This window comes from Gopherus flavomarginatus, chromosome 5 (genome assembly GCF_025201925.1).
Source record: "Gopherus flavomarginatus isolate rGopFla2 chromosome 5, rGopFla2.mat.asm, whole genome shotgun sequence".
Taxonomy (NCBI): Eukaryota; Metazoa; Chordata; order Testudines; family Testudinidae; genus Gopherus; species Gopherus flavomarginatus.
The window spans coordinates 10,090,243-10,114,345 of record NC_066621.1 but is presented as its reverse complement, the minus strand read 5'-3'; the positions used below and the strand labels follow the sequence as shown (position 1 = coordinate 10,114,345).

The window sequence follows — 24,103 nt, the reverse complement described above, 5'->3', positions numbered from 1 at the left end:
ACAGCATCTGTGGGGTAAGTGACTGTCTGCAGTGTTTGGGTTTGTGTGTGTGTTTGGGGGTTACTTGCTGTGTGCTGAGCTTGTGTTTGTCAGTCTGTGTGGTTTGTTTGTTTGAAGGACCGTGTGCTGTAGCTGGCAGTTGGAGGTGGAGCTACTAGGAAGGTTTGAAAGCTAGAAGCCTCTGGTAATTGGCTGAGCCTTAACCAGTGGGCGGGGCATTCACTCAGGCCAGGGCTTTATAAAGCTGCGCACAAGCAACCAGGGAGCTTAGCGAACAGGAGCTGCTAACAGGGAGTTTTGCAAGGGAGTTTGGAAGGGGAGTAGGAAGGGAGAGGGCGTCCCTTGTCGGTCTCATCTGTGACCCATTGGTCCCCTGAACTCATAACCTGAGCCACATCAAAAACCTTTCTGTTTACAGCAAAGAGGAGTGGACAGAGAGCTGTAGACGGGAATTTGAGAGTTTGACAGAGGGAGGCATACAATGGTGAGGAGGACCCGCAACACCTGTGCCAGCACTGCTTCTGTCTCCTCCACCTGCGCCTGTAGCCAGACAGAGCACCAAAGCATGGATGCTTTTACCCAGATTCTGGTGTGGGCTTGCAAAGACTGTAATTTGCAATTTCCACTTACTGATATCCAGGCTGGGGGTGGCATCCAATGTGAAAGGTGCCTACTGGTGGAATCTCTCAGGCAACAGGTGGGAGAGCTACAGGAGGAGGTGGCCAGGCTGAGGAACATCCATGTCCATGAGCAATTCCTGGACAGTATCCATGTGGAGATAGCTGATGGTGCTGTCCCAGTTGACAGGACTACTGACACTCCAGTGGAAGAGGAGATGCCTCAGGGTGTACCTGACACACCAGTGGAGGAGGAGGCTCAGGGTGGACACAGCCAGCTGATTACTTCTAGCAGCGGGCAGTGCTCCACCACTGCTGCAAACCCTCCTGTTGTGGTAAAAGATACAGGAGAGAAGAAATCACCCCCAACAGTTAAGGGGGTGAAGCCTCGTACCCCTAAGGCTGGGAGGTTTGCTGCCACCACTGATAAGAAACATAGGGTAGTGGTGGTTGGAGACTCTTTGCTGAGGGGGACGGAGACACCCATCTGTCGCCCTGACCGTTCATCCCGGGAGGTATGCTGCCTGCCAGGGGCCCGTATCCGAGATGTTACAGAGGCTTTGTCGAGGATTATCCGGCCTTCTGACTACTATCCCATGCTACTCATCCATGTGGGCACAAATGATACTGTGAGGTGTGACGCTGAGCAGATCAAGAGTGACTACAGGGCTCTGGGAGTACGGGTTAAGGAGTTTGGAGTGCAGGTGGTATTCTCTTCGATTCTTCCTGTTGAAGGTAGGGGTCCGGGCAGAGACAGATGCATCGTGGAGGTGAATGCCTGGCTGCGAAGATGGTGTCGCCAGGAGGGCTTTGGCTTCCTCGACCACGGGATGCTACTTGAGGAAGGACTGCTAGGAACAGATGGCGTTCACCTTTCGAAGAGGGGAAAGGCCTTATTTGCGCACCGACTGGCTAACCTGGTAAGGAGGGCTTTAAACTAGGTTCGACGGGGACAGGTGAGCAAAGCCCACAGGTAAGTGGGGAACAAGACCTGGGAGATGGGTTGAAAACAGGAGGGAGCACGGGCTATAATGGCAGAGAGGAAGGAGGGTCAGGGCAAAGCTGGGAGGCAAAATCAAACCAGTATCTTAGATGCCTTTATACAAATGCAAGAAGTATGGGTAATAAGCAGGAAGAACTGGAAGTGCTAATAAATAAATACAACTATGACATTATTGGCATTACTGAAACTTGGTGGGATAATACACACGACTGGAATGTTGGTGTGGATGGGTATAGTTTGCTCAGGAAGGATAGACAGGGGAAAAAGGGAGGAGGTGTTGCCTTATATATTAAAAATGTACACACTTGGACTGAGGTGGAGATGGACATAGGAGACGTAAGGGTGGAGAGTCTCTGGGTTAGGCTAAAAGGGGTAAAAAACACAGGTGATGTCGTGCTGGGAGTCTACTACAGGCCACCTAATCAGGCGGAAGAGGTGGATGAGGCTTTTTTCAAACAACTAACAAAATCATCCAAAGCCCAAGATTTGGTGGTGATGGGGGACTTCAACTATCCAGATATATGTTGGGACAATAACACCGCGGGGCACAGACTATCCAATAAGTTCCTGGACTGCATTGCGGACAACTTTTTGTCTCAAAGTTGAAAAAGCTACTAGGGGGGAAGCTGTTCTAGACTTGATTTTAACAAATAGGGAGGAACTTGTTGAGAATTTGAAAGTAGAAGGAAGCTTGGGTGAAAGTGATCATGAAATCATAGAATTTGCAATTCTAAGGAAGGGTAGAAGGGAGTACAGCAGAATAGAGACAATGGATTTCAGGAAGGCGGATTTTGGTAAGCTCAGAGCTGATAGGCAAGGTCCCATGGGAATTAAGACTGAGCGGAAAAACAACTGAGGAAAGTTGGCAGTTTTTCAAAGGGACGCTATTAAGGGCCCAAAAGCAAGTTATTCCGATGGTTAGGAAAGATAGAAAATGTGGCAAAAGACCACCTTGGCTTACCCTTGAGATCTTGCGTGACCTACAAAATAAAAAGGCGTCATATAAAAAATGGAAACTAGGTCAGATCACGAAGGATGAATATAGGCAAATAACACAGGAATGCAGAGGCAAGATTAGAAAAGCAAAGGCACAAAATGAACTCAAACTAGCTATGGGAATAAAGGGAAACAAGAAGACTTTTTATCAATACATTAGAAGCAAGAGGAAGACCAAGGACAGGGTAGGCCCACTGCTCAATGAGGAGGGGGTAACAGTAACGGGAGACTTGGAAATGGCAGAGATGCTTAATGACTTCTTTGTTTCGGTCTTCACTGAGAAGTCTGAAGGAATGTCTAGTATAGTGAATGCTTACGGGAAGAGGGTAGATTTAGAAGAGAAAATAAGGAAAGAGCAAGTTAAATATCACTTAGAAAAGTTAGATGCCTGCAAGTCACCAGGGCCTGATGAAATGCATCCTAGAATACTCAAGGAGTTAATAGAAGAGGTATCTGAGCCTCTAGCTATTATCTTTGGGAAATCATGGGAGACGGAGATTCCAGAAGACTGGAAGGGGGCAAATATAGTGCCCATCTATAAAAAGGGAAATAAAAACAACCCAGGAAACTACAGACCAGTTAGTTTAACTTCTGTGCCAGGGAAGATAATGGAGCAGGTAATCAAAGAAATCATCTGCAAACACTTGGAAGGTGGTAAGGTGATAGGGAATAGCCAGCATGGATTTGTAAAGAACAAATCGTGTCAAACTAATCTGATAACGTTCTTTGATAGGATAACGAGCCTTGTGGATAAGGGAGAAGCGGTGGATGTGATATATCTAGACTTCAGTAAGGCATTTGATACAGTCTCGCATGATATTCTTATAGATAAGCTAGGAAAGTACAATTTAGATGGGGCTACTATAAGGTGGGTGCATAACTGGCTGGATAACCGTACTCAGAGAGTAGTTGTTAATGGCTCCCAATCCTGCTGGAAAGGTATAACAAGTGGGGTTCCGCAGGGTTCTGTTTTGGGACCGGTTCTGTTCAATATCTTCATCAACGATTTAGATGTTGGCATAGAAAGTACGCTTATTAAGTTTGCGGACGATACCAAACTGGGAGGGATTGCAACTGCTTTGGAGGACAGGGTCAAAATTCAAAATGATCTGGACAAGTTGGAGAAATGGTCTGAGGTAAACAGGATGAAGTTCAATAAAAAGATAAATGCAAAGTGCTCCACTTAGGAAGGAACAATCAGTTTCACACATACAGAATGGGAAGAGACTGTCTAGGAAGGAGTATGGCAGAAAGAGATCTAGGGGTCGTAGTGGACCACAAGCTTAATATGAGTCAACAGTGTGATACTGTTGCAAAAAAAGCAAACGTGATTCTGGGATGCATTAACAGGTGTGTTGTAAACAAGACACGAGAAGTCATTCTTCCGCTTTACTCTGCGCTGGTTAGGCCTCAACTGGAGTATTGTGTCCAGTTCTGGGCACCGCATTTCAAGAAAGATGTGGAGAAATTGGAGAGGGTCCAGAGAAGAGCAACAAGAATGATTAAAGGTCTTGAGAACATGACCTATGAAGGAAGGCTGAAGGAATTGGGTTTGTTTAGTTTGGAAAAGAGAAGACTGAGAGGGGACATGATAGCAGTTTTCAGGTATCTAAAAGGGTGTCATCAGGAGGAGGGAGAAAACTTGTTCACCTTAGCCTCCAATGATAGAACAAGAAGCAATGGGCTTAAACTGCAGCAAGGGAGATTTAGGTTGGACATTAGGAAAAAGTTCCTAACTGTCAGGGTAGTTAAACACTGGAATAGATTGCCTAGGGAAGTTGTGGAATCTCCATCTCTGGAGATATTTAAGAGTAGGTTAGATAAATGTCTATCAGGGATGGTCTAGACAGTATTTGGTCCTGCCATGAGGGCAGGGGACTGGACTCGATGACCTCTCGAGGTCCCTTCCAGTCCTAGAGTCTATGAGTCTATGAGTCTATGAACTCTGGAGTATGTATTGGCTTGGCAGAATTCAATTTCAATTTTTTAACATTTCAATGGAGAACACTGATGTTTATTTTAAATCACTGTTTTTGTCTATTCACAATTTCACAGTTGCAGGAAATTATGGGAGGTAAGACAATTATTTAATGACAGCAGACACTGAGATTCAAAACATTAAAGGTTTATAACAATTAAAGCACAAATTATCAACATGTCAAAATATACCAAATAAATACCCTTAAATCAAACTCAGAAGTTTTCAAGCAGCATTTTTCTTACATTACCTATCTTGAAATGTTGATTACTGATAGAAATATTTTTTGTTGGTTTGTGTGTGTACGATGAAATCGATGTGTACTGATGTTTACTGACAAAAATCTTATCCTATTCCAAGCCTAAGTATATGTAAGACTGCACACATTAAAGAGTTTGGAAACATTGCTTCTACAAATGCATTCATACTTTTGAAGGCCCAATTATCAGACTCAGACTTTAAAGCCAGAAGGGATCATGATAATCATCTAGTCTGAGCTCCTGTACACTGCAGGCAACAGAACCCTGCTTCTGAAATAGGCCCTTAGGGTCTGGCTGACTTACTGAAGTCTTCAATTGCGATGTAAAGGCTTCGAGTTACAGAGAATCCACCATTTTACTTTCATTCATACCAACATGTGACCCATGCCTCATGCTGCAGAGGAAGGTGAAAGCTCTCCAGAGTCTCTGCCAATCTGACCTCAGGGAAAATTCCTTCTCAGTCCCAAATATGGCGATCAGTTAGATCCTGAGCATGTCGGCAAGACACTAAATTCAAGCACTAAACTGTGAAAATATGTAAACCAGGACTACTCAACTCAATTTAAAAAAGTTAACATTTGGGCTTTTCTGAAGCATATAATTAACAATACAGAGTCAAACAGCTGAAAACAATGGTTTGATTAAAATAATCTACTCAATGAATTATGATATAAGAAACGACATTAGAGTTTACATTCACCTAGAGCTTAATAATGAAAAATCCAGGTATTACAAATACCATTCTACCGCACTCACCAAGTGCACACTTGTGTGTCTTGGATTTCCTATAAACCCATCCTTGGCATCACACTTCATTATGATCAAACCATTCAAAATTTCCATTATAGAAAAAATCCTGTACACGTAATACAAACAAATGCATAAAAGTATTATGATTTACCTGGAATTAGGATTTTTCCATTTCAAAGGGATAAATTTAAGGCCTTTAGACCTTTAAGAAGGTATAAAAATAAGACTTATGTAATATTCACAGTATAGTGACACACTTATGCTTAGGAATAAAGAAATTTTAACCACTTGGAGTATGAATAAAGTTTATAGTGATAATCCTGTTTTTTTAAATAGCAGAAAACCAGTAGTTATATGCTTTGTATCCCTGATATTGACTTCAGTAGGCTGCTGTAGAGCTGCAGTTTTGCTCACTACAAAAAACAAAAACACATTTCTACCTTGCTGCTATCAAAACTAAAATATCACTATGTGGCAAAACCAAGCCTTTTCCCCTACAGCTCCCTCGGCAGCTCTCTGCCACTTCACAACCTACATTTTTCAAAAGGGACATCTCCAAATTCAGGATGTATGAATCAAGTTAAATTAGATTAAAAGTGAAGGCATGAAAATTAAAATATATTCAAGCAGATCTCAACATCTCTTTTTAAACTGATGCAATTGGGTGCCAGTTTTCTAGGTGTGAGTTCCAATTACATACAAATATATGAAATTCTTGCTAGCATCTGACAGACCTCCCAAATTTATGTGAGGCACTGCCTTCTCGCTGAAATTTAAGGAAATCTGACTGTATTTCTGATTCAATTGGTACCTGAAGATACCAAGTCGTGTCTTAGCTAGGCAGACATTCTACTCTTCATTAGCTAGAACATTGGAGTGCATCAAAATTAGCATTTTCCTTACATTTCAATGCAAGAAAAATCACATAAAACAGTAAGAGTTTATTATTAATTACATACGTTCTTAAAGTCTCAGAACCCCACTTTACTGATGGGGAAAATGAGACCATGCTGAAGGGACTGTCCTAGGGTCAAAGAGCAAAGCTGTGGCAGAGTCAGGATTCAAAGGCAGGTTTTCAGACTCCCAGTTTATGCTCTAAGCACTAAAAGAACAGGAGTACTTGTGGAACCTTCGAGACTAACACATTTATTTGAGCATAAGCTTTCGTGGGCTACAGCCCACTTCTTCAGATGCATAGAATGGAATATGTTCCATTCTATGCATCTGAAGAAGTGGGCTGTAGCCCACGAAAGCTTATGCTCAAATAAATGTGTTAGTCTCTAAGGTGCCACAAGTACTCGTGTTCTTTTTGCGGATATAGACTAACATGGCTGCTCCTCTCTAACCACTAGGCATTCTACCTCAAAAGGAAGCTTTTCTACATACTGGATATGGATAACTAGTTGAAGTCAATATGAAGCACCTGTTCTAAATGGCACTTTCAGAACTATTATTGCACCCAGTCAGGGAAAAGAACACATCCAGGGATAATGCAAGTCAGGACAACCATTTCTGTACTTTTTGTGGAGGTTATCTGTTGGGATCCTGCTGGGAGAGGCACAGAGGCATGCACACTTCTCATCCATCTTTTCAATTGAACAGGGACTAGAAAACCATCCCTTCCCGTGGAAAATAAGTGCAATTTAAAGCACTGCCCAATGAACAAGCCAGGCTAGTGCTTTTGCCCACATTCACCAGTATTCTACTTGACATGCAAATTGCCTGTTATGCAAAGCGAACGTAACGCACACAAATTATATTTTTTTGGTTGAAGAAACTTGGCCGAGAGAACTTCCCCAAGCGAGTCTTTGTTAGTATAACATTTGACCTTGTATCTCTTTGGAAATCATACAACTTTGCTAATGCAGTCCTTAAAGAATTAATCAAGCAAATAGTTAGACCCTGGTTGCCATGAAGCCAACCAATTACGAGCAGCAGAGAAATTTGTCATTGGCATGTCCAACTACATTTTCCCACATAAAGATTAACAGAATGGGGGCCCCGCTCTCAGACCTGCATGGCTTGGACACCACCAAGCAGAAATGTCAGCAAAACAAGGATTTCATGAGAACCTTGCACTTTAAAATAAGTTAGCATTTTTGTTCCATCTGTCTCATTACCTGACCTGCTCAACAGCAGGAAGCCTGACACGCTCTCATTCTCAAGTTATTCAAGGATTTTTTAGTTCCAGAATAATGACTGAATGTGTTGTCAGTGGCTCTGTGGTTAGTGCTCCAGGCTACCACATGAAAGACATGAGGGCAAGCATATTGCAATGTGGTTTTGGTTTTCTGATTATTTTTATTTGAGGGATAAGCAGGGTGGCAAGCAACTTGTATAACTCTGTAGCTTTCCCTCTTTTCTAGAGTGCATAACCAATTTTTGAGAGCCAGAAGGAAGGTTACCACTATGTGCAACCTTATATGGGGTTGGCAGGGGAGAGAAACCATGAAGAGAAACAAAAGGTGTGGGTGGGAAGAATCAGTTCTCCATGAGACACGCAAGATTCTCTCTCTCTATGTAACACATTTCTAAGTGCTTCCCAGCACTTTACAGAAGATAGGCAAAAATCCCCATTTCACAAGTAAGGAGGCTGAGCACAGTAAATCAGGATCAAAGCCTACATCCAACTTCCATCCTGAAGCTCACACTAGCAGAACATGGTGCTTCCTTGAAACAGAATGAGTTAACCATATTGTAAGGTTCATTCAACTTCCCACCTAGTAACTGGAACCAGAATGTCTTGTATCCAATTGCTTTAGTTTCTAAAATGCAAATGGCAGTTAATTAACAGCTGGCTTGGAAGCAAACAAGTAATTCACCTCTCTGTCCTCGTCAGTCTCATTCTGAGACTCTTTTGCTCTTGCTTCCAATCTGCCTTTTCACTCTCACTTTTCAGAGTTTCCAATTTATTTTTTGCAGCTCACACACTGTAAAATTTTATGAAAATAAAATCTATCCTCAATGCAGTGCTTGGTGGGGAAGTTTCCCTGGGGCTGAAACGCTCCACTGCCCCAATAAGAGAACAAGTGAATACAACAGTATGTTTTAATCACTCAGTTTCTTTGTCCAAGTTGACTATTGGTTTTACCCCAACTTCAAAAATCATTTTTCACAAATTAGTTCCTTACAAAGCAGGACAAGGTGACTCATGACCAGTGCCTCTTCCTGAGAAAGGGTTTAGAACAGGGGTCGGCAACCTTTCAGAAGTGCTGTGCCGAGTCTTCATTTATTCACTCTAATTTAAGATTTCACATGCCAGTAATATATGTAAATGTTTTTAGAAGGTCTCTTTCTACAAATCTATTATATATAACTAAACTATTGTTGTATGTAAAGTAAATAAGGTTTTTAAAATGTTTAGGAAGCTTCATTTTAAATTAAATTAAAATGCAGAGCCCCCCGGACCAGTGGCCAGGACCCAGTCAGTGCGAGTACCACTGAAAATCAGCTCGCGTGCCGCCTTTGGCACGCATGACATGGGTTGCCTTCCCCTGGTTTAGAACTTCACTTTCACCAATGCAAGCCAAAAATTTTGCACTACACTGCAATATGAACATGTTAGAAGACAACAACTGTGTAAGTGCCAAGTTCACACAGCTTTGGTTAACATCTAGCCACAGATCATCACAGTATCTTAGCACTCAGACCATGTAGTAACAAAGTTCACAGAAAAAGTGTTAAAATAATTTTTAAATCAACAGAAAGAGTACTACATAGGAACCAATTTTTAGGCTTTATCTCATTGATTTCTATGATATAACACCTAGGAAACCCAATCAATCAATGGTCAGGGCCCCACTGCAGTACATGTATTGCAATCAAGAAGCAAAGACAACAGTCCCTGTTGCAAAGAGCTTACAATTTAAGTGTCAGATGAGATGCAACCAGTGGATAAGACAAACAGTGTAAGGGAAGGAAATGAGGTAAAACAAACTAAACAGAGCTTAGCAGGAAATAAGTCAATTTATTGTAGTAGCTGACTTACTAACGTTTGAATGTACTGGGATACCTGGCTCAGGAACTTACCATTAGCTTTATGACAGCAATTGCACTGTGCTATATAGGAGAATTGTTCCACTGCAATTTCCATTAGAACCCTCCTAATTTCATGCATTAACTCAGCTGTTTAAAAAATCTCTGCCTTAAATTAAGTATGAAAGGTCCTAACTGAACAATGTGCAAAGTTCTGACTGTTTTTGCTTAACACAATTTGAAAAATCAATTTACGTGTTTTAAGTCACAAGAGTTTAACAAAAGAAGCTCTGAATATATAAGGTGACTTTTGCACTCCAACATCTTAGAAAATGCTGTATGCCATTCCCACTATGGAAATGAAACTGCTGCATTTAGACTCATCGCTGTGCATGCCCAAGAAGCTTTTCCATTGGTCTCAAAGGACTCTGAGAACATTGGTTTTGTTCTCCAACCTCACCCCCTTACCATACATACCTTACAGGCTTTTTTCGGACTATCCAAGTGGTTTCTGCAGGCACCATACAAATGCAAATCCCAGCTCACGGCTCATTTCTCCATAAGGGGCTAGTGGAAGCCTGTATGGAAGTTATCTATGCAGGGTACTCACATTTCACTCCACCCTGTCCCTGGAATCTTTTGTGCAGCTCCTCATGGAGCCTAGCAGTGACCCTTCCACATTAGCCAAAAGGTGCACAGTGCTATGGAGTGTTTCCCAGCCCTCCCACTAGGGACTGACTGCATGGCCATCAGGAAAGTCACAGCACAGTGTAATACTCCACTGGGTATTTCTGTAAAATCCCCTTGCACTATCTGTTGCACATTTAAAAAGAACTCTCTCTGAGCAGGAAGACAACACTGCTCTGACTGGATGTAGACTTTGCCTCCCAGGTTCACAGTAGCAGCGGTTTAACACAATGCAATTGATGAAGAGGCGCTCCAGGGAGATCAGCTCCACTAACTACTGAGCGACTTTAATACTGCCTACTCGTAGTGCCTACAGGTCCCAACTGAAACTGGGGAGCCTCCACACTGAGCAGGGTACAAACACATAGGAAGACAGAGCCCCACCCTGAAAACTTTCCAGTCTAAACTGACAAAAACAGCAGCAGAGAAAACAGAGGCACAGTGAGATAAAGGGACTTGCCCACAGTCACCCAGATGATCAGTAGAAGAGCTGGAACAGAAGCCAGGTCTCCTGAGTCCCAGGCCACTGCCCTATCCACTAGACCTAGGGTGACCAGATGTCCCAATTTTACAGGGACAGTCCTGATATTTGGGGCTTTTTCTTGTATAGGCTCCTATTATCTCCCACTCCCTGTCCTGATTTTTCACACTTTGCTGTCTGGTCACCCTAACTAGACCACTCTCCCTCTATTATAAATAGGTTTTATACCATGCTCATCACCATAGTATCTGAGCACTTTCCAGAAGCATACTGAGTAACATAATTAACACCTTTCATGTGCAGTTTGGCCTCCCAGATCTTTAAAGGCAAAGAAGAGGGAAGAGGCACAAGAGAGAAATGAGATGCACGTGAAAAAAAGTACTATTTTATTAGTAGGTTTTCTGGGGATTCACTTATTTGCTTTCCAACTTTATCTGATGCAATGAAAGTGTTTTGGAGACGTTTTTCAGCACTTAATGTCACTACTGAAGCATCTTTGGATGGTCACTATCCAGCATTTTGCAGAATGAAAAGCAGCATCAAGCAGCAATGAGGTAGGAGGAGGAGGTTAAACAGGTTGAGAGGGTGTGTGCAAATTTTTTTTCTGTTAAGCACAGACAATGCCCTCGGCATGGTACAAGATGCAGCTGTAAACAGAGTCCTTGCCTCACAGAGCTTACAATCTAAATGTTCCCATGGCTTTGGTTTTAACCTATTAGTTACTGAAGAGCCCTTAATTCAAAATTCAGAAGCTTTGCTTCCAATAATTCAATTTAAACTAAACATCAGAAGCTATGTCTGTGACACATAGGTCTAATCCACAAACCAAATTCTTTTCCACAGCCCTTCCAGGCAAGGGAGAAAGAGAGGGCTGGGTTGTTCCTAAATTGGTAATCAGGACTGATTATCTACTAAGATTGATATGCAGAAACCAGCTTGATAATATACAAATATTATTCTTTACAAAATGAGGAACTCTGAGTCCAAGTGAAGAATCAAGTTTAATAGTTGCATGACAAGGAACTTCAGAAGCACATGACAATGCATTTTAACTGCATCTCAAAACATCTGCACAGGCAGGGCCCTCAGCTTCTGAATATCTCACAAACACTCTAAGCAAGTCCTGGACTGGAGACAATACTTACAGCTTTAGCAAAAATGACCATGAGTTCAGGGAATTGATGTGTGAGAACGGCAAGCATTGCTGAAAAGGAACATAACCCTGCCGTGAAGTGAATGAAGAAAGGAAGCTCCTTCTGTGGGTAAACGGAGACATCGTGAAACGCTGAAAGGGAAATATTGAAAAGTTATTTGACATTTTAATATTCATTGATTGTTTTACAAGAGGTCATAATTACACCCCAGTTTACATTATACAAAGATGTCAACGAGTATTATTGCAGAGCAGACAGTGTTTTACCTTCAGATTTATAGTTCCAAAGGACATCTACGTGGTCCCAAAGCTTAAGTGCAGCACAAGACTAAATCCCTGACGTTTGCTCAAAGCAGATTTAAGTGGCTTAGTCCTGATATATTTTCTCATATACTACATGTTTTTTGCTCTTCAGTTATTTATTGGTGTCACTAAAGCTGTCCTTCCCCCACCACTTTTATTCCCTCCTTTATTTTTAAGAACATTGCAGGGTTAATTTTTTGAATCAACTGTTGCAACAGAAGAGAAGAAAGTAACATAAAATTCACAAGATGTCATCAAGACAAAGGTTCCAATGAAAACACTTGGCCCAATTTAAATAATCAAGGAATTTGTAACAGTTATAAATGCTAACTCCTGTTATTTTAGTGTATGCCAATGTTTTAAAAAGCAAGCATCCTATTTTTTCCTACTTTTTATGTAATGTTTTTCTATCGTAAGTATTCCCATGTCTAAAAAGTAAAAACTCTGAAAGCGATCAGATAATATACATGGTCAGAGTCTGTTAAAACTTCCCAAAGACTGCAAGCTGGCAGAGTACAGTAAATTTCAGAGCAATTGACAAAGCAGATCTCAAAGAAAGCAGCATCAAGACTGGGTTACAAATTTTGTACACAACCATTAGTTACACTTTAGGGCAAAGAAATCAAAATAATTTCACTAGACAGCTCAAGACATTGAAAGTAGTCACCATCTAGGGACTGTGACAATTCTAGATTTTTTTATCCAACAATTTTGCAATGTTTTTAAATAAAAGGAACAGGCAGGCTTGCAATTAAATATGGAACGTCCTGTCTATTCTTCAGTAAACTAGACTTAATACTGGAGCAGACCCAACAAAAAGTAACTTTTGATTTAATTAAATATGGACAATAGGTATAGTCAGTGCAACAGCCAGTGTTCTTTTTTTTTATTATTATTATTGTTATTCACTTTTGGGCTGTGCACGTTTTCAGCTTTCAGTAGGCTGCAGAAGGAAATTTAAAGAAGACAGAGTTAAATCAAGATGTCACCAGGTTTCAGGTTGCCTTCAAATTCAGGAAGTGATAACTGAAAATGTGACCCAATATGCGATGCAACCTTTCCTCTGTAACAGATGGAGGCTAGAAAAAAAATGCTGAATGAAAGCTGAGATTCTGAAGTACAATGGTGTGGAACGCTAAGGCTTTCTGTGAGGCCAGACACCAAAGGAAAAGAAAATAAGTCCTAATCAAACATGCTTAAGGGTGCTCCCCTCAGGATTCTCTCTCATTTCACCTCCTTAACATCTAGTCATCCCTGCTACTCAGCAGACTAGTAAGATACCCATACTGTTCTTCTACTGGGCAAACAAAGCAGTGGCCTGCCCATGACAAAGCATGACATGCAGTACACTCCATCTTCCATCAGCTACCCTCATAAAAATCTAACTGGGACATGGTCAGCTCACAGAATGGTGTGTAACCATGTATTAAGGACATATATGGGTTGGAAGGGGGTGATTTTTTAAAAGGAACTAGAGAGAGGAGCAAATAGAAAACTAGCAAGCAACCAGAACGCAAGAGTAGGAAAGGCAGGAAAAACTGGGGAGAGCAACAAACAAAAATATACAAAATTCCTTATATTCCCAGAACTACCACTGCACAAGGAATGCAGGATCAGGCCCACAGTATGTAAAGAGAGTGAAAAAGATTTCTGCATGGTCAGAGCTCTCTCTCTGTACATCCTTACCAATTAGGACAATTAGCTTTCTGTTTGAAGTTTATCAGTGTAAGCCTCAATTTGGTTTACTTTGTATTTTAAATATATTAAAAGAATTGATTTTTTAAAAATTCCAAGACTTCTTGAGAAAGCTACACAATAAAAAATGTTAAGATGGCTTTATTTTATGAATAGCCATATATTTAAAACGTAGCAGGAATGCGTGAATGATTGTGTTGAAATACCTGCATGTGCTGGTGTTTAATTATGCTGGAAAGCCTACAGCTTAGGGTTAGTCACTAACCAAGGAATTCCTTGTGCAATATCCTGCATAAGTGAGAAATGAATAATTTAAAGCAGTCTGGGGGCAGACTTCAATTACACATTTTAAATTTAACTTTTCACTTTTTGTAACAGAAACACACGTGTAAGTTTACTCTTCTACAGCTGTAACCCTCTGACACTTTAGCAGTAGCCCTACAATTCCATGAAGAAGCTGAGATTTCCAGAGATCTAGAAGCCCACATTTAGAATCCCACTAGCAGGTAAGATGAAACAAGAGCCCCATTATCATCTAAGTGAATGAGCGACAGAGTGAGTGGTTTATTTTCACGTTGCTTTACAGACAGAATATATGTGGGCTAATACCTGGATAACAAAGTAGGGGAGAAGACTCATTCTTCAGTGTCAAATCTTAGGTCTCCTTGTTAATGTACAGCAACGTATGATCATAAATATTCCATGGAATGTACAAGCAATCAAATCAAATTATGGAACAGTAAAGTGTTCTCTCAAAGTACAGGTTAACCAAGGATGATAAATATAAAGGTTCTGCTGGGTACTCTAATGCAAGAGTCTGGAATGATTATCTATCTACCTGCAACTTGCAGATAATGATGAAGGAAGCAGCTCCACTACAACAGTTAGGGAACTCATTATTTAAGAAAGAAGGAGGAAAAGGAGGAGAAGGAGGATAAGTAGTAGTAGTAGTGATCACAGAAGACTAGTCAAGTTTTCTTGCCCTCCAAGTTGAGAAACAGAATGTGGAAGCCCCAGGTATGGAAGTCTCTTTCCGCAAGACATGATGTTATTACAAAATCCTCATGACATAGGGTAACACTCACTGGCAACTCAGTACCTCTTGGTGGCACCCTCTGCTAGAATTTGGCCCTGATCTAAGGCGACAGCAGAGAGGTGCGCTTTGCCATTGGTGGGGACTCCATCCAAGTGAGATTGAAAACTTAATTTCTAATAGTCAGTGGTCACTAAAGATCCCATGCACTCAGTCTAGGTGTACACTAAGCTGGAATTTGGTAAGGATGCCAAGAGTTGTTATAGTCCATCTGCTTAAATTTCCCTTGCTGTTACAATTGGCATGGCATTTCTCACTCTCCCCACTAAACTGTTGGGCAGTGCTGCTTTTCAGATACACAGTTTATTTCATCCAAAAGATGGCTGCATTTCAGTGGGAAAGTATGTAATATTACATATTTTTATACCCCCCACACACACACGCATTTGTGAAGTGCCTTGGATCCTTTCGGATGCAAGGTTACAACTTATACTGCGGTTGCATTTGCACAGTGCATTCCATCTGGCCAAATACACCAGACAAACAGCAGAATCCGGGTACATCTACACTACCTGCTGGATTGGCGGGTAGAGATCTATCGGGGATCGATTCATCACATGTAGTATAGACACGATAAATTGATCCCTGATCACTCTCCCATCAACTGCTGAACTCCAGCAGTGCAAGCGGCGGAAGGAAAATCAACGGGAGAGCTGTGGCCGTCGATCCAGCACCATGAGGACGTGACGTAAGTAATTTTAATTCGGTCTAAGATATGTCGACTTCAGCTACGCTATTCTCGTAGCTGAAGTTGCATATCTTAGATTGATATCCCGCCCCCCAGGGTAGACCAGCCCTCCATGTCACAAGCAGTTCATGAGCTAAGGACACAAGAGAGTAAATACACAGCAATACAGTACAGTACAAACTGACATTTTATTACATATATTTTCTAGTTATTAATTAGAAACAAAATAACCACTTACTTGGCAAGAGCTCTCTGTCTGCTGTCTCTGTGCAACTGGGATAGGGATAGAAAAGATGGCCTTTCTCTAACGGATACGGGATCATTCTAAATGCTGAGGACAAGACAGTCAGTCAGACTTATGCTAGACCTATGTACAAATCAACCCCCCTAAATTCCACCACAAACAACATCTCAGTCACGAAAAAAGCAAATTTAAAAATAGACTGGAAATGCTGCATTTTGTATTTTCTTTTAGAAGTGAATTTGGTGAAAGGTGTCGTATCTCTAGTAAGAATTCATACCATGCTGACACTCAAAGGCCCCAGTCTGGATGGGGTCCTACCACAGTATAAATTTTTACTATTAGGACTGGGGCCCCATCGTGCTGGGTGCTGTACAAATACAGATGAGAGAGAAGATTGACAGCAACATTAGAGACGGAAGAGCCCTATTATTCTACAGATCTGTTCCAGTATAAGCAGCAGCGCATGCCCCTTGTACTCCCCTACCAAGGTGTTTCCATCGTGGAGCAAGCCCCTCCAGGAGTAAGAAGGAAGCTCATCTCCAAGGAACATTCCATTTCTCCTTGCTGACAATGCCAATAAGGTGGCCAACTGCATATTAAGACATGATGGCAGGTGTGTGTGTGCCAAGTTGCACTGCTGCTGCTGCTTGTGCTGTACCCCAGTTCCGGGGAGAAGAAAGAGGATACTTCAGTCTCCAGTATGGTCTAGCTCCAAACAGAGACTTAACAGATATTAAGATAAACACATTTTAATCAAACAGTGAAAGAAAAACAAGCAATTAACAAATCCAACTTGGTCTTGATCTGGGGTGGATTGGTCTGTTCTGCTCTGCTCTTGTTGGGGCTGCTGTTGCTCCTCATCTTGACCTGCCAGGGTCACTCCTGGCTTCTTGATTCAGCCAGCAGAAGCACAGAAGCTGTTGCTGGCTAGCTGCTAAGCAAACACAGACCTCTTCCTAGGTGACTGTTCAGGACTTACTCCCCCCTAGCCCCATCCCAGGTCAGGGGCTGGCTGTTCTCAGCCCTAGGTCCCTCTCTAGGTAAGAGTGTCTGCAGCCTCAGCGGGGCTTTTTATACCCTGGCTGCTTGGTGGCACTGGCTCCCATTGCCCAGCGACACAGACACACTGGGGATCTTTTGTGGGGGGAGGAAATAAGTTGGTGGAGGCCACAAAAAGTGTTAGTTCTGTATATGGCAGCGAACCGCTATCGTTGGAGCCCTGCTGATGAATACAAATAGTTGTATTTATTGACTGTAGTTATCTACATCCCCCTGGGTAAATCCCTTTGCCTTCCTGTAATGTGGCATCAGTTAAGCATCTCCAGCAAAAAGCCAAACAGCAGCACTGAGTTCCCTTTGGAACTGAACTGAACAAGGCTGCCTTAAGGAAGTTCAGACACTGGCTACAGTAGGCCTATTATGAATGATTGGAATAAAAAGATTAGCTAGCTGCACTGGGAAAAAAAGATACTTACTGCCCTCCCATGTACAGTGCAGTAGGTTAAGGGCCCCTTCTATCCGCTTCCAGTGCTGAAGATGGAAGAAAGCATATGCTACTGCCTCGCTGTCCCCTCGTTTCAGAATATGCTCTGGAGGTAGAATTAAGCTTTTCATTTCTAGTAAGTACTAGAAGTAGAAAATGGAAAGAGAAAGCATGCTTAGTTATGGGGCCATGCCCAAATCCTTGTTACTGCCAAAGCATTTCCCTGAATTTTTCAAAATTATCAGAGCATAGTATATGGAGGCCTTTCATGCATTAAGGAGGTACTGCAATTTAGGGCCCAGTCCTGATAAATTCTTGCCAGATCTTATTTACACGGAAAAATTGAGAGCTTGGGCTGCTAAACTCAGCAAAATGTTACCCTCAGAATGTTAAAAGTATATATGCTATCAAAATGGATCTGCATTTAACTTCACTGTGGAGATATAAAACACTTCTATGGCTGGAGTGTAGTTCCTGGATCATAACACACAAGGTAATTTATCTGGGGAAACGCACACACACATACACACATTTTATGCTGCATCAGGTCGTGGTCCATGAAGGCCAAAGGAAAGTGGACTGATTAAGCACAAGTGTTTCATGCACAGGTATCCCAGAAATCATCCTTTAACTCTGGTAAGAGCTCCCTGTAAAGCAATGCTAATGATATGACACTGAAGTGCTTGCTGCAAGTCTAGGTTGATTCGCACCTTGAGACCTTTGCCTCTGAAAACTTTCAATCTAAAGGGTTTAATATCTGTTAGTTCCCAAGTGTCAGGTGCAAATTAGAAACTGATGCTAACTGCAGGCTACCAGGTATATCCTTGATTGCAAAGTTTAGAACAGTATTTTCAGAAGCACCAAGCATGGATCTAACTCTGATTCCACTGACTTCAATGGGAGCTCAGTTAAACCAATGCTGAGCACTTTTTTGAAAATCCCATCCTTAATTCACAGCTGGGTTGTGCTAGCACAACTATAGCTGCGGTTACAAGGTGATGGGAAAAGGCAGAAGTGATGGTGTGCCCATACACAGGCAGAACACACTGACTTGTTTCCAGGCAGTGAACTCCCAATTTTAGATGCTCAGAACGGGAGGCGGCAAGCATAAAACTTAGCATATGCACTATGAAAATTGCAGAATTTCTAAACAAACATTTTACATTTCTTTAAAACCTTACAGGATGTTCAGTTTATTTTTATTTTTTAAAATGCAGCAGAGAAAGATAAGCCAATGTGTTTTAATTCTCAACTTTGTTTTTAAGAAATGTTAAATAATTTTACAAGTTTAAAATGATTGTACCAATTTTCTAGTATATGCTTATGAGCTGTCCTTTTGTAGTATACAGTGTCCCACTCAATAATGGCCAAAGTTAATCCTCATCTTTGATCAGTGTAGCTGGTAATTCCTTTAACTCCCTCCCAAAGTATAAGAATGCAGTCAACTCACCGATTTATTTCAGCAGATGCCACAAACTATGAGATTATTTACTAATCCAGTTTGGTGACTTAACTTTTCCCATTCAGATTCTTGAAGGAATGTAGCAGAGGTTGTGCTCTGGCCAAATAAAGCACATTTACTGCCTGGCTGGGTTCTTCTCTTAGTGCCTTAGGCCTGCACTCTGGAGGGTAATATTCTAGCTAATCCTTTTTAATCCCTTCTATTTTATTTTTTTTTAACACGGTAAAGGATCACTCACACAGGGCTGCTGTGGGAAAATGGTCTCAAATATCTGACCTTTGACATGACTCCTCATGCTCTCTGCAGGGACTAGCTGGCAGTTGAATTAAGTGCTTAAACAGTAAGGGAAGGAAAATGTAGCAGCAACGGTGAAGCCTTGATGTAATTATTAGTGCCTCAACATGTTTGTCAGCTCTAGAGCGCAGGGATCATGTATTTTGCCTTGTGTGTGTTATGCCATGCACATTTACGGTGCTGTCCAAATAAAAAATGCAGTTGCAAATCTTCGAACTTAACTTCTTATAGTCCCTATTTAACCATTTAGTTTTAGGTAATAAAAAGCAAACCAGGTACTAATGCTGAAAATGTCTATTTCCAAAAGCTACTGGTGTACCCAATTCAAAGCAAACTTATGTTTGCAATATTGAGACACCCTTTCCTAATCATCTCCTGGTTACATCTCAGTGCCTGTATTTCATTCCTATTATAATATATGACAGGGATCTGGATTTATAGCTCTGACTCAGTGCCTGACCTCTAAAAGGGGAAACAAAATAATATGCTAAGATGACCCCCTCACCCTTTCAGAATAAGATCCATCTCAAAGAAGTATCACTGCAATGAAAGGAAAAGAAAACGCCTGTTGTTCACTTCCCTTCTCCTTTCTTAGTGTTAATCTTGAATGCTGTGTAATACAGCGTGATGTTATTCCCCCAAACCAACCACTTTCATTAAATGCAAAGAAAGATGAACTTCTACCTTATGTATGTACATTTTTGGTCAGGAGATAGGACAATGGACTGAGACTCAGAAGACCTGGGTTCTATTCCCAGCTTTGGCACTGGACTTCTGTGTGACCTTGGGCAAGTCACTTCACCCCTCTGTGCCCATTTCCCCTCCCGCCTTTTGTCTGTTTAGACTGTAAACTCTTCAGGGCACAAACAATGGGCTCCCAATCTCAACTGGGGCCCTTAGGTGCTACTGTAATACAAATAATAAAAGTCTGAATTGGCATATAATCAGAAGAGAAGATACGGTTAATGAAACATGATACTAATTTATTTGATTGTCTACAAAACTAATGAATGCATCTCACAAAAAGGCAGAATAAGTAGTTTAATATAACTCTTTCAAAGAACATAAGGGTTCTGAAGGAACTGAAGGATACACAAAATAAAAGCATTTTTAGGTAATGATAATGTGTTATAATCTTCTTCCCCTAAAGGCACAGTCTGAAGAAAAATCTGTCCGAGACTGCCTGAAATGAACTTGCTACACTCTTGATCAATCATGCGAACAAGCAGCAATTTCTCTCAGCAATTAGCTTTCTCCATGCACATTCTATTAAACTGGACAGGCAGACAGAACACTGGGGATAGATAAATTCAGACCTTCATGGCTAGATTAATTTGGACTCCATGATTAGTTGAGGAGAATTAGTGCTAAGCCATCTTTCCACTTTCAAGACTACAACTTGCATATATCAACAGTGCTAGTAAAGGGGTTGCTGAGAGTTCAGTAAGGTTAGCTGGAAAACAAGAATTCCATTTCACCAAAAATTCTGAGGTTTCAACATTTTCATTGTGCATTGGAACAAAATCTAAATCATTTAAAAATTTTCAAGAAAAAAAATATATAGGAGAGAGAGAGAAAGAGACCCACCCTGGAATAGCCAGTATCCCAGTGGTGAGAGCACTTGCCTGGTACGTGGGGGAGATGGGTTCAAGCCCCCTACTCTGCCTGGTTTGGAGCAGGGTCTCCTATATCCCAGGTGAATGCCCTAACCATCAGGGTGTGGCAAGTTCTGGCAGGGGATGTCTCTTGTTCCATCTTCCCCAAGATTTTGTCAAAACTGGTATTTCCGTGAAAAGTTTCCTTTTCAACAAACTGACATTTTCCCTAGGCAGAAAAGTCCTGCACTTCTCTAGATTTTAGTTACATATCCTGCTTGGGGAGTCTAATATCCAGCCACTTCAGGCATTAGCAGACATGAACTGCAGCACAAGACTGAACTGGTTTTATTTTTGTTCCTATATGGGAGCAGGGGAGTGGGGAGGAGATGAACACATACTGTTTTTAATTAGAGATTTCAGATCTCATACAATTATCAGGGTTTTAAAAGGCTCTCTTGCCAATAATCTAGAAAAACAAAATAAGCAGTTACGCCTTGGAGAGGCCTGTCAAGCTTCAGAGATTTTGAAGACTACACATTTTAATTAGCCATTACCCTTGCCTAACAGTGTCTTCAGTAGCACATAAGCAGACTGTCCTGAGGAGGACAGGAAATTTTAGCACAAACTGTAAGCTTTTTGGGATAGGACCCATGACTGTGGTTTGTATAGCACCTTGCACAGAGACCTGGTCTGGGCCTCCAAGTACTGCCGTAATATAAATATTAAATGGTCTAATACCAAAATTGGGTTGGAATTACCACAGTCCTCAAGAAAATTTCCCTGATAAGGGGAGCATGCAAACATAGGCCCTGTCTTAGCAGGAAAGACTGCGCAGTGAGGCTTAGACAGGCAGGGAATGGGACATGTGCTGTAAGCCAGGTTTAACAGTTCATGGGGATGCAGTCATCACAGCATATTGTGACAATCCTGGTGAAACAGTGAGGACATCTGCTGCAGGTATGGTTATATTTAGCCCATTTGTTCAGTTTTATATTTCATTCGGAGCTGCTAAAGGCTGCAGCTGAATGAAAAGTGTGTTCTGAAACCCTTGTTCTTCTGCTTCACAGACATTCTCACAGTAACAAAGCTAATGCTGCCGCAGTCTGCAAGTGATAACCAAATAAGTGATCTCTCATCTAGACATAAATATTTTAAATATGTTGCTGATTTTAAAAAGATCTTCCTGTGTAACCACAAGGATGTAGCAGCTTACATGTGTTTATGTATAGCGGTTAAGCACAGAATTATTCAAACTATTATCTATTCAGATGAATCAAAGCCCTGTATAATCAATCAGTGCTAATAAAATATTTAAGAGCAAATTTGCATCTAAGGGAGATTAATCCACCACATTAAGTTTCCCTCTTTAACAAAATGCATGCTACAGATAGCCAGGCCTTTAAAACCACAGAGGGAAATGGCAAAGAATCCCTGATAAAACAATTCTATCCGTAGCCATTTTGCTGCTATGTTCTTTAAAGATAATGCTAACTCTTGCCACTGTTATCAAGTACAGTTAAAAAGACAGCTTTACTACATAGAAAAGTTGCTAGTCACAGGAGATGTTTACTAAAATAAGCCTGGAAAGTCCTCTGGTAAGTAGACGGTTGCCAAAAGGTTCAGAAGCGTAATCTTCTGCCTTTGCCCCAAGTTTGCAGGTAGAACGAGTGGTGTGTAAGGTGGTGAAGTAGCTTGCCCGAGATAGCCCAGCAAATTACTATCATTGGACACATGAGACCTCAGTACCATCCTGACTTCTAGTCCTGTAATCACTAGATCACAGAGCTGTTACTAGCCAGGACAGCATGAAAATACAGCTAATTCACCATTTTCTCCCAGAAGTTGTGTCATGGCTTCTGGGCTCTTAAGCTTTGTGGCAGCAGCAGGATTTCTTCTAGTATGCAATTACTGCTCCAACAGGAGTAGGCACTCTGTGCTAAACTAGATATATTGTGCGGTCTGCCTTGGAGGGGAATTTGGGAATATTGTTCCATGTACTTGTTTAATCACAAGTGGGAGAAATTTCTCAGAGTGATTGGTACAGAAATTAACTAGGGACTAAAATAATGACTCACCCATCCTTTTGGGAATCATCTGTTCCCTATTGTTAATTATTTGATCTTTTAAATGTCCAGTCTTTAGCTGCACTTTCAAACTTCAAAATTTCAGATGTTTAGAAAAAATGTTTACTTATAGTTAAAACACAGGAAATTTCATCTAATAGGTTCATTGTTTGAAATTGTCAGAGAAGCTACTATTAAGAGCATGCAATTTTGCTACTTATGCCCAAATAAATTTCTAATTAAAGAACAGTTTGCACCAACATATAATAATTACAGTCTCAACTCAACTTGGGTTAAATGGGGGTATTCCATCAAAGATGTAGTTATCATAAAATCGTCAAACTGAACAGCTTCCATCTATATCTTCTTCTGGTCACCCTTAACCTCAGTGGTTGTAATTTCCCCAACAAGAAGTTGAATATTGGCAAAGGTCCTACCCATTAGACAAGCATCAGTATTGTGCCCATTTTACAGATGGGGAAACTGACAGAAGTTAGGTGCCTTGTTTGAGAAGTATGAAAGTGGCAGATTATGCACAGGCACGACAATCAGGACATGTGGTTTCTAATCCTAGTTCTAACACAAAACTTTAGGAAAGTCATTTCCACTCTTTTTGCCTGTTTCCCTATCTGTGAAGTGGGACAATTATATTGTTACCTACTCTACTGATGTGCTAAGAGACTTAATTAAATGTTTGGAAAGTTCTAAATACTAAGTTATCAGCAGAAGTTGGACTAAAAATCAGGAAGTCTAGCATTTTTCAAATGTGGCCACAGCCTCCTGGGCTGTGATTTGGGGGGTGGGGAGGAGAGAAATGCCCCTTTCCCCTCCCTGTTGCTCCTGGATGCACTGCCTTCGTGTTGGTTGCTGGGGCCATCAGTACGGATTGGGTACTGCCTCCCTCTGGAGTTACCTGGGGCACAATGCTGGAGGAGCAGGCAGCTAGTGAGTTCCCCACCTTCTCAGGGTTGGCAAGGCTCAGGCTTTGGGCTTCAGCCCTGGCGTGGTGGGGCAGCAGGCTCTGGCCACAGGGCTTCAGGTTCCAGCCCCAGGTTCTGGGTGCGCAGCAGCAGGCCCCAGGCTCCATCCACATGGCTTTGAGCTCTGTCCCTGGGCCCCAGCCTCTCGCCACGGGGCTTCGGGCTCTAAACACATGGCTTCAGGCTCCAGCCCAACACTGCCTCCCCAAGCCCCACTGGCCCCCACTGCTTCCCCTGACCCTCCATCCAGGGCTTAATTTGCCCCCAGGCTTGCCAGGGCTGATCAAGTCTCCTGTGAAA

General features: G+C 41.7%; 1 protein-coding gene across 5 annotated transcripts in view; it reads right to left on the bottom strand.

Annotated features, from left to right (window-relative positions):
• ST7L (suppression of tumorigenicity 7 like) overlaps positions 1-24,103 on the bottom strand; it is a 68,891-nt gene that overhangs the window by 24,880 nt on the left and 19,908 nt on the right. For all 5 annotated transcript variants that reach the window (XM_050954314.1, XM_050954316.1, XM_050954315.1 and 2 more), the window contains 3 exons: positions 17,399-17,549; positions 15,918-16,010; positions 11,893-12,032 (listed from right to left, as the gene is read on the bottom strand). In XM_050954314.1, the coding sequence (XP_050810271.1) occupies positions 11,893-12,032; positions 15,918-16,010; positions 17,399-17,549 (384 nt within the window). The remainder of the gene's footprint in view (positions 1-11,892; positions 12,033-15,917; positions 16,011-17,398; positions 17,550-24,103) is intronic.